This window comes from Rissa tridactyla, chromosome Z (genome assembly GCF_028500815.1).
Source record: "Rissa tridactyla isolate bRisTri1 chromosome Z, bRisTri1.patW.cur.20221130, whole genome shotgun sequence".
NCBI lineage: Eukaryota > Metazoa > Chordata > Aves > Charadriiformes > Laridae > Rissa > Rissa tridactyla.
The window spans coordinates 62323710-62339735 of NC_071497.1; the positions used below are offsets into that span (position 1 = coordinate 62323710).

Sequence of the window (16026 nt, forward strand, 5' to 3'; positions counted from 1 at the left end):
TGGAGACACAGCACTTTCCCTGGTGCGGATCTAGGTGTCAAAATCAGCCACTGCCTGCTCCACCATCTGGGCAAACGAGGAACTAAAAAGAAAAATAAAAACCAGAGATCCTCGTTTCAAACAACTGCAGAGGCTGCAGCGCTATACTTGGCCTGGAAAATACTGTGTCTGCCCTGTCAGAGGCATCTGACACATCTCAGAGAGCTGGATTGTACAGAGCAGACGCCACGGACAAATCTGTGCAACCTGCCATCTTCTGAGATCATGCACGGGAGGAGTACAAAAATAACATGGACAGCGAAGCCCTGTAATATTCCACAGGCCAACATTTTTTTTTTTGGTTAAACAACATCCAAATGTAGTGAACAAAAAAGGTCAACCAACTTACTTTTATTAGCTCAGTAACCGCTTAGCTCATATACTGACATATTTTTAAAGTTTCTCCTAGAATGAGTCGATTTTCAACTTTTATATATCACAACAATTAATTTTAAATGTAAGAAAAACTTTATTGGTCCATTAAACATTAAATCTATAACAATACATTCACTCAGTATACAAAAGGAAGTATCTATCCATAAAAACTGTTAACATGCTTTAAAAAGGCAAAGCTGTTGACTATTTTACAATTTAGATCTTACAATTCTGAAATCTTTACCAACCCTTAAAAGTCAAAGTGTTACAGTTACTACAGATCACAACACTCGCAAAAAATGTTAAATAAACTAGCAAACCTCCACTTCACCAGACTACAGCTTAATAAAATAAAACCACACATACACATCAAAAAGTTCCCTTGAGATATTAAGAACCTTGAAAAAGACTAATTAAAAACCCCTCACCATTAAGAAAAAGTGTTTACGTTTTGACTACTTTGCATCCAGTTTTCGAACATGGCATATACGAGACTGAACACCACCCATTGGTGGTAAACAGAAAGATGGCAGTGAACCTACATGTTCCCAGTAAGTATTTCCTTATCTCGTATATGACAAGTTGAACAATTTTCTCTGAAAGTTAATTCTCCTCTCTTTAAGTTTGCATGGGTGTCCAACGACACCTAAGCACCTGGACATCTATCAGTACGAGGAAAAAAAGAGCTACAGTATAAGACATATATCCCCATAGGTTTCCAAAATTCTTCTTGGCTTCACACCGAGGCTTCTTTGGCAAAAGCGCGGCTGCAGTGCTGCACCCCGCAGCTCTGGCGAGCAAAAGCCCTGGAAGCTTTAAGCTGCTGGAGCAGTTTCAAAGCTGACGACTGTGGCTCTGAAGAACTTTGTGCAAACGGCTGTACGCTACGGCACTGGCAGCTATCAGACACTGGCTATCGGGGGGGAGCCAACGTGGCTTATATCTGAAATAAATTCCAACTTGTAAAAAATATCATTATTGAACAGGTGTGGAATGAAACCAGGTTTGAGAAAAAAAAACAAAACAAAACTGGATTTAAGAGCTACTTGAAACCTACTGAGTTTCTTTGGGCATTAGAAAGCAGCTGTCATGCCAGTATCCCGAAGTTTCTACTTCAAACCCTGGGTAGTGTGTCTGCATCGCCATCCTGGGGCACTCGGGCATTCTGCCGCCAGGATGATGAAAATGCAGAGACGTACCAGTTCCCAAGCTACGCATCCTGTTACGAGCACAGAAAGCCAAAGCTTTCTAAGTGCTTGACCCCTGGCATTCCCTTGTACAGTCACGTGAAACACTCAGTTGGAACTACTGTTTACAAAATTGAAAACACTAAGTAACATGTCACAGCGCTGATTATGTGTTTTCCTCCCACAAGAACTTGTAGGCCACTTCAGAAAACAAAGGAGCAGTTTTCATAGAGGAAAACCGACCCATGTAAGAAATTATGATCCTTGACTTTGCTTCGACGCTGCAGGTTGTCCTGCTATAAAAAGGTAAGGATTGGCAAGACCTGGCAAAGAAGTCTTTGCTGGTTTCTAGCACCAAAGACATCCCACTTGACAGGGAGCAGAATGGGAGCAGAAGCAGGTTTACAATGCCTTTATAAAAACAAATCCAAGGAGAAAAAGGCAAATAAAATGAGGAGATACAGCCTGCAAGCAAAAGACATTGATTCTAAAGCCCAGAAGGAAAGACAAGAGCAAAATTCTAGCTGCAGATAATCTCGCTCATCTAGCCACACGGGTACAGCCTCGTGGCATTTTGATTCATCAATTTAGTTAGGTGAAAAGCCTAACAGTTTACATCATAAATTCTTTACAGCATATTTTAAAAGCAGTCAGTGGATTATTTCTACTGTTACCAATCTGTTCAGAGGTGCCCATGACACTGTAGGCTGCAAGCCAAAGCTCAAGCAGCACTATTGTGAGTTCCCAAATTTTCCCAATGCATTGGTCAACACCAGAGAACTGTTAAAAACCAGCTTTTTTGCAAGTGCAACGGTTGCTTCATTAATAGCAACGTCCTAGCCCAGAAATGGCTGCACCGGTGGCTGATGAAGCAGTTATATGTGCATAGCTTATAATCTCAAAGCGCTTCTAGATTTGTAAAAAGGTGCTACAACACAAAATAAATAAATAAATAGACTTGCAGTGTTTATGATTCTGTGAGGGGATAAGCCCTCTCTCTGGACTACGCATACGTTAGCAACACTGAATTACCCGTTTCAGACGAAAGTAGCCTAACCCAGCCAGGATTTACCAAATCAGCTGGGCAAGCACGAGCTTTTTCAACCTCATGGAAATGCTTGAAGTACAAAGCTAAGAGTATCACAAACATGTAATAACTCTGATGTGCGATCACAGTGGAGTTCCTTAGTTGGCATCCAGCTGCAAGGGCTGCCTGCACGCTTTGAGGAACTAGGTGGTAAACAGCAAACAAGCATATCCATCTGCTTTCCACACATTCTTCGTAAGGTTTTATGGCCTCATTTGTTAGTCCAGCTACTGGGATTCAGAGACTTGCTCTCCGAGCCCGTCCTATTGATTTTACCCCAAACAAGAACCAGTCACGATTGCGGCTCTCGGATGCCTTCATAAGAAAAACAAAAATTGTTCCAGTCTCAGACAGCAGCGCAGCAGGGAGGTTCCAAATAACCCTTCTTATGATAGCAAATTTGAAAAAGTAGGAAAACGCCAATAAAATGGTTTCACTTTCCCAGCAGGACTAACTTCTGTTAACACGGTCTCTTCCTCCAAGAATCCATTAAGCATTAATTCGAATTCAAGTTTAACTAGAGGAAACTTAGGAGAGGACTTGTTACAAAGACAGGAAGACCAGAGAACAGCAGCTTCCTCACATCACACAGCCCAAAAATACTCGGAGCCAGAAACGCTGCACCGCTCCACTTACGTCTGGGAACAAATTCAATGAACAATCGTGGCACAAGGCAGGACAGACACCGCACAGCTAACCACCGCCTCAAGCAGAGCAGTTACCTGCACTTTCAGATATGGGGACAGAAAGTTAACCTTTTACAATTTAAAATGTAGATGTAAGCAACAACTAGTTGTTTATTTACAAAAGCATCAGGCTATTTGTGAGTTTTCCCAGTTCGTCTTCCACTGCGCAGTAATAACTGAAGCAGTCCCACCGCCAGAGGTTTGTCAAGCACAGATTATTTGGTCTTCCACATGCACCATGGGTCTGGCTGTGTCTTGTACACACCGGTGTAACGTACAAGGCAGCATCACCCAGTCACAGGCTCAGTTCAGGTTCTCCAGTTCCAGTGCCACCTGAATTATCAGCTATCACAGCAAGAGGTATGAAGGCACTTCTAAAAAGGTTTCAAAAGTTCATTTGCCTGAACTATTTGGAATCTATGAACTGGGCATTTGAATCCTAAACCTTAGCCCAGGATTTTACTAAGTAGTTGCACATGGAAGTTTACAGTACAGATTTTACAGCGAGTGCTAAGGCTGTAACATTTGCCTGGCCAGCAGGAAGCCATGCCTCACTGAGGAATGAGAGACTTTGCACACCCAGGTGCCACCAGCTACTGATTCCTTAGAAAGGCCCAGAGATCCATAGCTGCATCTAGGGACACAGCATGGACACACAGGGCCTCAAAGTTATTTTCCCACAACCTTTGCTCAGAAGCAGACAAAGCAGTGTAGTCAGGCACTGCCCCATTCCCACCCTATGTGCATGCACAGATCTGGATGCTTAAGGTCAATAGTTGGTGGAAAGGAAGGAGGAAGGAGCAACTCGGTGAGGTGAGTGCTGTGGAAGAAGAATGGACTTGTGCCTCATTGTGGGCTTTCCCCTTCCAACCCTGTTTTCTCTGTGCAAAACCTATTTCTATAAATACAAACTATAATAGAAATGAGTATGAGGAGGTGCAGAAAGTCCTTACGCAAGCAGATACTGCCTACATAAAATAACTATTTTTGTAAACAACTATGAACATCCATTGGCCAACATAAGTACTAAGATCAGTTAGAGGAAAGGATGCAGCCAGAAAGAGACATATAATGCAAATCAACTTCTGGCTTCGTGGCTAGTGTCATTGTGAGGGTTTTGTCTTTTATGACAACGGGACATTCTTCGATGACTATAACCTGCTAGGGAGGGATGGGATCCACCTGTCTAGAAAAGCCAAGGGAATCTTTGGCAGCAGGCTGGCCAGCTTGGTGAGGTGGGCTTTAAACTAAAGGACTCGGGGGGCAGGGTCCAAAGTGGTAACACGCCATTGCAAACAACTTGGTTTCTTCACCTCCATCTCTACCACCACTGTTGGGCCCCAGGCCTTGGGAACAACAATCCAAGTTGATGCAAACACAGACCCACCATCAGTGAAGGAAGAGCTGGTATGTGAACTATTTGCAGTGACCCCTGCAAATCAAGGGGCCCTGACACTATCCACCTGAGGGCATTAAGAGATCACAACACCCTTCTCTCTAAGTTGGAGAGATACAGGTTTGATGGGTGGACTGTTTGGTGGATAAGGAACTGGCTGGATGGTTGCATCCAGAGGGTAGTGGTCAATGGCTCAATGTCCAGTTGGAGAGGGGTGACAAATGGTGTCCCTCAGGGATCCGTACTGGGAACAGTGCTGTTCAGTATCTTCATCAATGATTTAGACACTGGGATCAAGTGCGCCCTCAGCAAGTTTGCTGACGACACCAAGCTGAGTGGTGTAGTTGACAGGCCAGAGAGATGGGATGTCATCCAGAGGGACCTGGACGGGCTAGAGAGGCGGGCCCAAGCAAACTTATGAAGTTCAACAGGGCCAAGTGCAAGGTGCTACACTTGGGTTGGGAGAATCCTCACTATCAATACAGGCTGGGGGATGATGTGATGGAGAGTAGCCCTGCGGAAAAGAACTTGGGCGTACTCGGGGATGAAAAGCTGGACATGAGCCAACAATGAGCGCTTGCAGCCCAGAACGCCAATCGCATCCTGGGCTGCATCAAAAGAACCGTGGCCAGCAGATCGAGAGAGGCGATTCTCCCCCTCTACTCTGCTCTGGTGAGACCCCACCTGGAGTGCTGCATCCAGCTCTGGAGCCCTCAGCACAAGAAGGACGTGTACCTGTTGGAGCGGGTCCAGAGGAGGGCCACGAAGATGATTAGAGAGCTGGAGCACCTCTCCTATGAGGACAGGCTGAGAGAGTTGGGGTTGTTCAGCCTGGAGAAGAGAAGGCTCCTGGGAAAATTTATAGCGGCCTTCCAGTACCTGAAGGGGGCCTACAGGAAAGCTGGGGAGGGGCTGTTTGCAAGGGCACGTAGTGATAGGACGAGGGGCAATGGTTTTAAACTAGAGCAAGGTAGGTTTAGATTAGACATTAGGAAGAAGTTCTTTACAATGAGGGTGGTGAGACACTGGAACAGGTTGCCCGGAGAGGTGGTGGAGGCCCCATCCCTGGAGACATTCAAGGCCAGGCTTGATGAGGCTCTGAGCAACCTGATCTAGTTGAAGATGTCCCTACTTACTGCAGGGGGGTTGGACTAGATGACCTTTAAAGGTCCCTTCCAACCCAACACATTCTATGACTGTATAATTCTATGATTCTATGATTGTGAGGGTGCTCTCCACAATGTTTGAGAAGTCGTGGACATCAGGGGACGTCCCAGAAGACTGGAAGAAGGCTAATGTAGCCCATCTACAAGAAGGGCTTAAAGAAGGGTCCAGGAAACTATAGGTTCATCAGTTGTACTTTAGTCCCTGGGAAAATTATGGAACAAATCCTCCGGGGGGCTATCACAAGTCAAGTGAAGCACGTGATTGGGAAAAGCCAGCATGGATTCACCAAGAGCAAATCGTGCTTGACAAATGTGGTTGCCTTCTATGACAAAGTAACCTGCTCGGTTGATGAGGGGTGAGTAGGGGACGTTTTCTACCTGGATTTCTCCAAGGCTTTCGACACGGTTCCCCACAGCCTCCTCCTAGAGAAACTGATGCATTACGGTCTAGACAAGTGGTCTGTGCCATGGGTGGGAATGGGCTGACAGGTTGCACCCAGGGGTGGTGGTAAATAGCTCCTTTTCAAACTGTCAAACTGTCACAAGTATGGTCCCCCAGGGATCAATATTGGGGCCCAGCGCTGTTTAGTATCTTCATAAGTGATCTGGATAATGGGATCAAGTGTACCTTGATGAATTTTACTGATGACATCAAACTGAGTGGGGAAGTGGACATGTCGGAAGGAAGAGCCACCCTGCAGGAAGACCTGGATAGGCTGGAAGAGTGGGTGAACCTTGTGAAGTTCAACAAGGACAAGTGTATGGTCTTGCACCTGGGACAAACATAATCCAGGAATGCAGCACAGGCTGGGATCCACCCAGATGGGGAACAGCTCTTTGGAGAGGGACCTGGGAGTCCTGGTGGACAACAAGCTCACTATGAGTGAACAGTGTGCTGCTGTGGCAAAGAAAGCCAACAGGATGCTGGGTTGCATCAACAAGGGCATCACCAGCAGAGATAAAGAAGTTGTTATCCCACTCTACTCAGTGCTTGTCAGGCCACACCTGGAATACTGTGTTCAGTTTTGATCCCTGCTATGCAAAAAAGACGCAGACAGGCTGGAGAGGGCCCAGAGAAGGGCCACAAAGATGCTCAAAAGACTGGTAGGCTGCCGTATGAGGAAAGGCTGAGAGAACTGGCTTTGTTCAGCCTTGAGAAAAGAAGGCTTAGGGGAGGCCTTATCACCATGTCCCAGTCTTTAAAGGGTGGCTACATAGACAATGGAGACTCCCTTTTTACAAGGAATCCCATGGAAAAGACGAGGGGTAATGGGTACAAGTTACTTCTGGGGAGACTCTTATTGGACACAACAGGAAAATTTTCCATGATGAGAACAATCAGCCATTGGAATAATCTCCCCAGGGAAGTGGTGGATTCCCCAACATTGGACACTGTTAAGATTCAGCTGGACAGGGTGCTGGGCCATCTTGTCTAGACTGTGCTTTTGCCAAGAAAGGTTGGACCAGATAATCCTTGAGGTTCCTTCCAACCTGGTATTCTATGATCATCCACATTTGTGATTGGGGTGCCTGCTATCAGAACCAGAGAACGGTTACCATTCCCTGCCTTATAACTTGACATAGTGCATGCCTTCTGTAGAGCTCCTTGCCCAGATAGTTCTCTTATCAAAAACACTATAATTTTTTAAAAAAACATGGTTGGTTTCTCACAGTACATACTACATAGTACATACAGCACTAGAAAGCAACTCCTGCGAGCCTCTATACTTTAGGGAGCAGCGTTCGCCAAGGAGGAGCAAGAGCCTGGACTATCTCAACTGCAGCTCACAGCTCTAACACTGGATTGAGATTGTTTGTCAGAATAGCTGCAATGAGTTAGGTGGGACAACTGTTAGTCATCATTGCACAGCCCATAAGCTCTTATCTTAGAGATGGGACAGATAAAGGCTTCTAGATTGCGAATGCATTAACAAAGGCCTTTCTCTGCTGCAGAAGGATCTGCATGGCTGGACTCCAAATGCAGGCAGAGACACACTGACAGGCCCCCATCCTAGCAGAGCTCTTGGCAAGATCAGAACCTCCCAGCAGAAGCAAAAGGAAAGAAAAAAACCTGCTGCCTCCTCCAGAGCGATTTGTTGCTTTTCTAACTCAATGTCAAAGCTAAGCTTCAACTGCTTTTTTTTTCCCTAGACGCAAACAAGCAGAAGAACAGCAAGAGAGTCACCTCTGGACAGAATCCTCCTTCCCTCAGATCTCATGACAGATGTATTTTGAAGCTCCTTAACACTGGGGTAGGAGGCATAAGTATACAGGACTGCAGACCTGTAGATTTCGTTTGAGGTAAGAGTGTATGGGGCTGGGAAGATCACACCCCTAGCAAGCTCCAAGCAGGACAGAAGCCCTAGGATAACATAGCAACAAGCTAAAAATGGTAATGAAAACAAGAGCAGACAGAGATCTGTTATTTTAGAATTACTCACCAGGTATGCGTTATTCATTGATTATTGCAACAGAACAAATACGGCATGCAGATACCTTGGCCATCTCATTGGCCTCTATGTTGTGCTTTTCTTTGTTTTGCAGAAAGCATTGGGTGAAGACTTAAGGCTCAATCCTGTTTCAAAAAAGCACTGCTAAATTGGCTGATTTGTTAATATCCTGCATATTTCACATCATATGTGTATATATATAGAAAGACAGAGAAGACAAAACCTCTGGGACTACCAAATTCAAATTCATCCCACTGGAATGTAGATAACTATAGTGGGTTCAACCTTATTCAGCACTTAGGGCATCTGAGCTGTTGTTCTACCACCAAATCATCTGCTTAGAGCAAATAAAAGTGACATGGTACCATTTAATATTGTCAAGTCAGTCATTTGTACTAAGGCAGCTGCTGTTACATTTATGTCTTCTGGTTTTGTTTTTCTGACTGCTAACCCCACTGCTTGCAATAGGAGCTCTCCAAAAGAAGTTTAGTCTCCATTAATGGACTGGTTGGCTAACTCCCATCCCAACAGCAAAACATCAACAGAGGAGTATAAAAATATAGCAGTTAGAAAGAATACTTTCCAACCAACACACAGGCAGAAAAGAAAGATGACGTACTATATATAGTCCTTTTCTGACCATCACTGCATTTAAAATATTATAAAATTAGTAATGGAAACAGAACTGAAAATCCTGGGAGTTCTTTAGACGCAAGTTCAAACAGCAAGGCAGAAAAGTAAATGAGCACTCCACTTTTAAATTTAACAGCAACTGGCAGCGCTCCTGTAATATAGCATTTTCATTTTCTCAACAGCAAACATTCTGAACAAAGAATGTACCGTATCTTAAATCCCTGTGCAGTACACACAACTTGCAGTTTAAGTGAGCTGGCAAAGCAATGTTGGACAAAATTCAGAGTTTAAGAATTTTTGTGTAGAACTCCCCTTCTGTTAACAACTGGACCAGATCTGAATTGCATAAAATATTCAGGTGCCTTTTAAAGTTATAATAGAATAAATACTCTATTATCATTGGTACATTCCTTTCTCAATCTAGGTATAAAATAACTTAATATATTTAATATTTAGATAAACAATTTTTAGTAGATGCTTTGGCAGTCAAATTCTTACATATTCTCTATTTCTACAGAAATATTTAGTTACGTTTTCGGAAAAAAATTATCTGGATACTATTTAAAAGAATTATATGCTGTACAAAACAGCAGTCCAAATCATCACTGCAAACTGTAAAAGACACAGTTAATAAAAGACTATAAAAAGGAATGCATATTTGCTAGAAGATATCCAACATTCACAGGAAGGAAGAAGACACATCTGCACCATGATTTTTTCTTTTCTTGCCAATGAAGCCAAAGAAGGATTGTCAGTTATTTGAAAAGGATTTCACTTATTCCAGTTCATGCAACAACTGTGTTACCTGCACTCCACACATCAGCGTTACAAAGTTTCGGAACAGATTTGTTCCCTTGGGTGATGCTTGTTCGTAACAACTAAAAAAGGTAAAAAAGTCTTTGATCATTTGTTTAGTCTGACTAAAAAGTTACTAACTGGTACACTATGATAAGTGGGCAACAGGTGTTTCCTCATTACAAAATGACTGTTGTATTATTTGTAACAGAAAAAAAAAAAAAAGAAAAAGGCAGAAGGAGCTTCTGAGTGTTCACACTGAGAAGTCTCTGGTTGGGCAACAGAGTGGAGCAATAAGAGTCCATAAGTACAGACAGACACAAACCCAACAGGAGACCATCTTAATCCAGAAGATGGACCAGGTTCCGGTGAAGAATTTTTCAATCTGAGCGCTTTCATAACTGTTAAGAAGGAAAAAAAAAAAAAAAAAAAAAAGAGGCGGCAATAAACTCACTATTTTTATCTCAGACCACAGAATCCTCAGTTTTTCCAAGTGAGTGACAGACTTCAACTAGGCTAACCCAGACACAAAGCAGGGGAGAGCAGCCCTTTATAGAGCAAGGTCTTGCTCAAGAATCGCCTGGGAAAGACTTGAAATGTCTCTTCCAGCTTCTTACTTAAGAAGAGGAGACACACTAATGGCAGAAATTCCCATTCACATCTCCCCGTTCAATTTCTTGTCTTTAAAGAAATACACTTACTGGAACCAATGAGTTACTGTCATCATCACGTAGAGCGAAGCCAAGAAGAAAACGAAGTGGAAGAAGGCATAACTGTACACCGTGCCTTTCTTCTCATCGTAAATCACTGTCTGGCCTCCCCTTTTTTCAATGCGTTCTTCAGCATCAGCTAGAAGAGACAGGAAACAAGAAAGATTTGCAAATTTAATGAGAACAGAAAACAGCAGCTGCCTTCACGAAGAACACAGCAAAACATCTATGGTGTGATTTAGGAAAACGTCATACAGAGCAACTCTTGAATATTCCCTTGCCTTCAGGGCATGGGCCTAAACCTTTAGTAAAAGAAATTGGACTGCCACTGAAATCCTGCCTTGTATCAGCTACTTGGCCTACTGGCTAGGTTTTGAGCATTTGGGCTATTTAAATTGCTCTACTTGTACAACATTCTCCTGGGAAGTCCAACCTGATAAGCCTGATTCTATCAGGTCTGCAAACAGGACACTCCCTTCCTAACTCACTCCTGAACTGCAGTCCCTGCAGAGCTGCCGAGCCAAAAACCCAGCAGCCAGTTAGACCCATAAGCATGCCAAAAGCAGGGATTACTCTTTCTATGTTGCAGTAATGAAATGTCCTTTAAGGAATTATTAACTAGCTTATTGTTTTAAAATGGTATGGTTACCTCTCTTGCTTCCTTCCCTAGCCTAACTTTGACCACTTCAGCTGCTTCAGTGTGATACACTACTGCATGAGGCTACAAACAGCTCTCCACCTGCAGCTGTGTCCTTACGCTCTTGGCTTTGGTGTGAAAGCCACAAGTGAGGTGAATTGTGCAGTGAGAATGTAATTACCGTCTCCTTCGGGCACGCAGCAAAAGCAGCAGCGAGCTACCTGTGGAACAGACAACAGGAAGGGTAAGAGTCCGTGCTACAGCAAAGAAGCAGAACTGTTGGTGAGGATGGTCTGTCTACGTTACAGACACTAATTTAGAGAAGTCTGGTTTTTATTTCCAGCCAGCACAAAAACCCAAATTAGGATTTGCCAAGTAGTTCATAACAGCCCCGTCTAAGCTTCGGAAAAACCTACTCAGTAAGATTTGGAGCAAACTAACCATTCTTAAAGAATTACTCTATCCATTTTACATAACTCAAAGTTATATAAACACTGGTGCAAATAATCATGACAAAATTGTGTTCAGAGGGGCCTTACCTCTTCAGACTTCTATCTAAGTGCTTTTTAAATAAAAAATTTCTCTACTGAAATGAAACTATAAGTAACTTTTAAAACCCTGCTGCATGGGTTGGAAATCACAACTGCACAAGCCTAAGTCAGAAATGTACTTATCTTTGCAAGAATTTGCTGAAATGGAGCCAGGATGAATAAAAGCAGAATAAGTAAAAGCAGAAAGCTGGTTTTACTGATTTATTAAATGAAATTTTAATTTTTTTTAACTAATGGAAAAAGGAAAGCTGAAATTGACACTTCTTGTGTTGAGTGGTAAAGTAAATGGGGAAAAAGGGTGCTGACCATCCAATAAACATATAATTAAGTGCATTTTCTGCAGCAGACCACAGTACAAGTCAGCACTTTCTGTACTGCACCACCACCATTATCTGCTCTGATAAAATTCTACTCTGGGATTTATTTTGGCTGTGGTCTGACGGAAACAATGAACCCTGTTAGGAAAATTCTCTTTCCTAACCACTATATCAATCAGTCTTTATAGTATGAAAGTGTATTAACTTTGTTAACATATATTAGTTCATTGTATACACTGCGATGTAATGAGGTAGTGGAGCTTTACTGGAGACTTTTGTATTGTACAAACTTAAGTAAAACAAACTAAAGGAGAGCCCAGCCCTGGAAATAAGGGCTTTGCTTCTTGGAAGCTTAGAGCTGTCCACGAAGGACAAAAGGTACCCCTGGACAACCAAGATAATGCCAGCATCCTAGTCCCTCTAACACATCTTTGAAGCCCTCGCAGCATTGTAGGTAAATTACTATTGCAAGACTGACTCCGGGGATGTCTGGATCAACAGGCAAGAAGCAAGAATGCTGCAAAAAAACAGTTGCTTTGCAAAATTTTACTATAACTACTAAATGGTGGTCTGGGTGTTAGTGATTAGTCAAATCATGCTTGGAAGGGTATAAGGACCCTGTGCAAAACCATATTTGGGATCCCCCAATTTGGCTGGGACACCTCATGCACATGAATATTTACCCTTGTAATTCTATACTTTACATTTTAGCCTTTCCCCTTGATCGGCATGTGCTAGTTGCAAGTTTTCCTAACACCCTCAAAAATCAGATAGTAAGCCTTTAAGGTAATGTGTCCAACAGAAACATCAAAACAAGTTTTTATCCTGCATATCCACAATTACATGTACTCATTGGATTAATAAACTCATGAAAACCCCCAAAAGATCATTCTTTTTAAGAGACTGGCTGAGTTGAATAAAGCGCTTATTCCGTGTCTCTTTCTACTGCTGTGCCAAGCCTCACCTACAGCACCAGACTGAGCTCCCCTTGGGCCACACTCTCGTTCTGAAGCAAGTGCCGGGTTCCCTCAAACTTTTTAATCAGTTGCTATTAAGTCCTTGCTCACACAGAATAATGCAATTAGCAATGCTGGCACACATACCACTAGACCCTTGTGACACTCAGTTGTCTTCAGCACAGCTGCTGACAGACCCTCTGTGCATCACAAGCAATCGCAGAGCTACGTTCACGCTCCTGCCCAGGAGACAAAGGCCCGCTGCCACAGGGAAGGCAATCAGTGTGCAATTAGTTGCTCTTCACCAGCCATTTCTTTACATTCAGGTTCAGCGGCTCTTGTACGGCTCTCTAAAACCAAACGGTCTGGAAATAATCCCGTTGGCAAGCGTAGCAGCAGAGGAGCCGGACCTTCCTGGTGAGGGGGCCGCATCCAGCATCCATGCTGTGCCAGCCGCCCCCGACCTGCCCGCAGCCCTGTGGACAAGACCTCCTAGGCTGAAACGCTGCAGAGGAAGGAGGGTGGGCCTGATAGGTGTCTCTTTTCTCTCTGGTCCCCCGCTCCCTGTCGCAGCCTGTCCCTCCTCAGCACAGGGCAGGAAGGCACAGGTCCTGCACAGATCAGTAGCTGAGCAAAAAAACCCACTCATTTCCCAGTGTTTCTGGGTCTTCCCAGGATAAGAAAGCCAAGAAGTAGGAAGGTGGAATGAAGAAACCTGTACGGCTGAAACAGGGATTATTAAATTATAGGCAAAAAGAAAGGAAGTACTTATGTGTGGAAATAAAAATAAGAGATGGGAACTTGGGATCATAGTCAGTTGCTATGAGAACAAAGGCAACCAGGACTGAAAATGCTCAAGAATGCCTCCACTTCTTTATCTGATCGATTCCCAGCAGACTGAGAGGACACGAGCTTGTGTGGAGCACAAGATTTACAGGAAGTCTGCAGGATGTTAAATAAAATGCAAGGGCAGCAATTTATTTGAGTACATAACGGCACCTCCACGGGACCAGCAAGAGAAGCAGAAGGGCCAATGCGGATAAGTGTTCTGATGAGTCCATACCCAGAGGCACGTAGCAGGCATGCTATGAACAAGCTTTTGTTTTCACCTAATTACAGATTACTTAGCCATGAAAACAACAGCAAGAAAAGCAGATGAGGAAGTCTGCACAGAAATCCTGTGGGAGGAAGCAGAACTCACTTCAGTTTCAGGTGTTGCATATATTCCCTTCAGTGCCTCTGAGCTTGCACGTGTTGTTGAGGTCAAACTAGAAGCAAATGAAGACAGTGTCAAAACCCTCGGTTTAAGTATAAGCCCAACAGGGCAATTTTTCAACACCACAGCAAACATAAATAGTCTACTCTCATATCTAAGCTAAGGATTTGCCCGGATATAGCATCAACACTAAGCACGTGGAAAGTTTGTTCTGCACGAGTATAAACCAGCCTGACAGACGGCCACTGGCCAACTCAGCCTGAATCACCAGCTTAAAAGTAGGTCACTCCTGAAAAGTGGTGAATTCATCACCATCAGACAGGAGCAAACAGCTAAGCGCTCCAATTTGCAATTCAGAAGAGATCTCCCCTGCTGTGCAGAACCAATGCTTTTATATTAACTTCACAGCCATAACTTTGGCTCAGTATTTCTGTAAAGCCTTTGCCAGCAAAGTAACAGGTCACTGGCAGCAGTCAGTTTTCAAAAGTAAATTACCAACCACTATTGTCAGTGTACCAGTTGCTGGAAATCAGTTTCTTGCATGACTGTAGTTGTGTGTGGGGAATCCTTTCTGGTTTCTTCTGGTTAGAAACACTTCTTGCCCAGTCTTCCCCTTTCAGCATGTGTAATGCAAAGTTCCCATTACCCACAGGGAGACGCGTGTTAATGTTTTGCTGTACACACTGAGCCTTAGTAAGCAATACTTCAAAACATTCCCCTTGAAGGCCTTCTCATCTCCCCAGCTACGTGGCGCACTTCCCCTGCAGGCTACGTGCAGGTTGCCTGCATTCCTTAAACACCTTCCTGAGGCACTGGAAATACTGTTCTAATATGAACTAGATCCACGACATGATATACATATATTTGATATTAGAATTAAACGGAGCACATATGCATGTTTGATAGCAGAAGAGTAGCTGCAGTACCTCCTCAAAAAGTTTCTCGGTTTCAATTCAAAATTATGAAGGAGTTTCAGTATGTGAATTTTGAAGTAGACTGAAACAGCCCCCACAGCCAAAACCAGTGATACATCACCTTTCAACCATCAGCATCTCCCCTGCTCCCCATCCCGGGCCATGACTTAATTTGTTGATGTGAGCTGCAATAATATACGGTGACCATCACAACTATATGGGCACAAACAGATTTTTTTAGAGCAGGAGATCGCTGGCAAATCCTGATGGCACTTCTGCGCTCATCACTTGTTCATAGAAAGCCCTAAACCCTCCCAAACAGTTTTGTTTGTTTTAAAGACCCTCAAGGAACAGCCATAGACTCTGCCAGGAGGCTACAGAAATTCCAGATAGCTTTTTTAGATGGACATAACTGCACAGAGTTTTTCTTATAAAAAGAGTAAATACAGAATCAAAGCACCCCGAGACTGTTTGGGATCATGGACAGCTGGAATTTTTTTCCCTCCACTTTCAGACATAAATTGTTCTATTCTGTTTTAATGAAATACATTTGTTTCAAAAATCATATTATCTTGTTGAACATTTTTGGCTAGAACATCTAACCATTCTGAAACTAAGGAGAATATGAACCTTCCAGCTCAGTTCTACCCCACTTCTCCCTGTTACTTTGTCTGCATGAGGCATGCTGTAAGCCTTTGGTAGTCGGACCACAACATTGCATCTACAGTGAGGCAACTGCAAACCCTCAGACTTACCAAGAGTATAAAATGCAGCCAAACAAAATGGTTGTACCCAGGCCAGTAACCAGGTTTTCATCTCTGTGCAGGCCTTGGCTAAATTCAGGGACACAGATTGTGATGTTCTGATTGTTTTCATCCAGGACTTCGCAAAACAAAAGAAACAGAACAATT

The 16026-nt window shown here is 43.5% G+C and overlaps 1 protein-coding gene across 5 annotated transcripts in view; it reads right to left on the minus strand.

Moving 5' to 3' along the window:
* The window catches only part of SERINC5 (serine incorporator 5), a 55248-nt gene that overhangs the window by 9075 nt on the left and 30147 nt on the right, over positions 1–16026 (minus strand). For 2 of the 5 annotated variants that reach the window (XR_008463797.1, XR_008463796.1), the window contains exons 8-12: positions 15871–15997; positions 14187–14253; positions 11343–11382; positions 10516–10663; positions 8378–10215 (exon numbers count right to left, since the gene is read on the minus strand). Coding sequence is in view for 2 of the 5 variants with exons in the window: in XM_054185514.1 (XP_054041489.1) it covers positions 10068–10215; positions 10516–10663; positions 11343–11382; positions 14187–14253; positions 15871–15997 (530 nt within the window). In the remaining 3 variants the exon portion in view is untranslated. Of the gene's footprint in view, positions 1–488; positions 10216–10515; positions 10664–11342; positions 11383–14186; positions 14254–15870; positions 15998–16026 lie in introns of those variants that run through there. The other 3 variants (XM_054185514.1, XM_054185515.1, XR_008463798.1) reach the window with 2 other exon arrangements.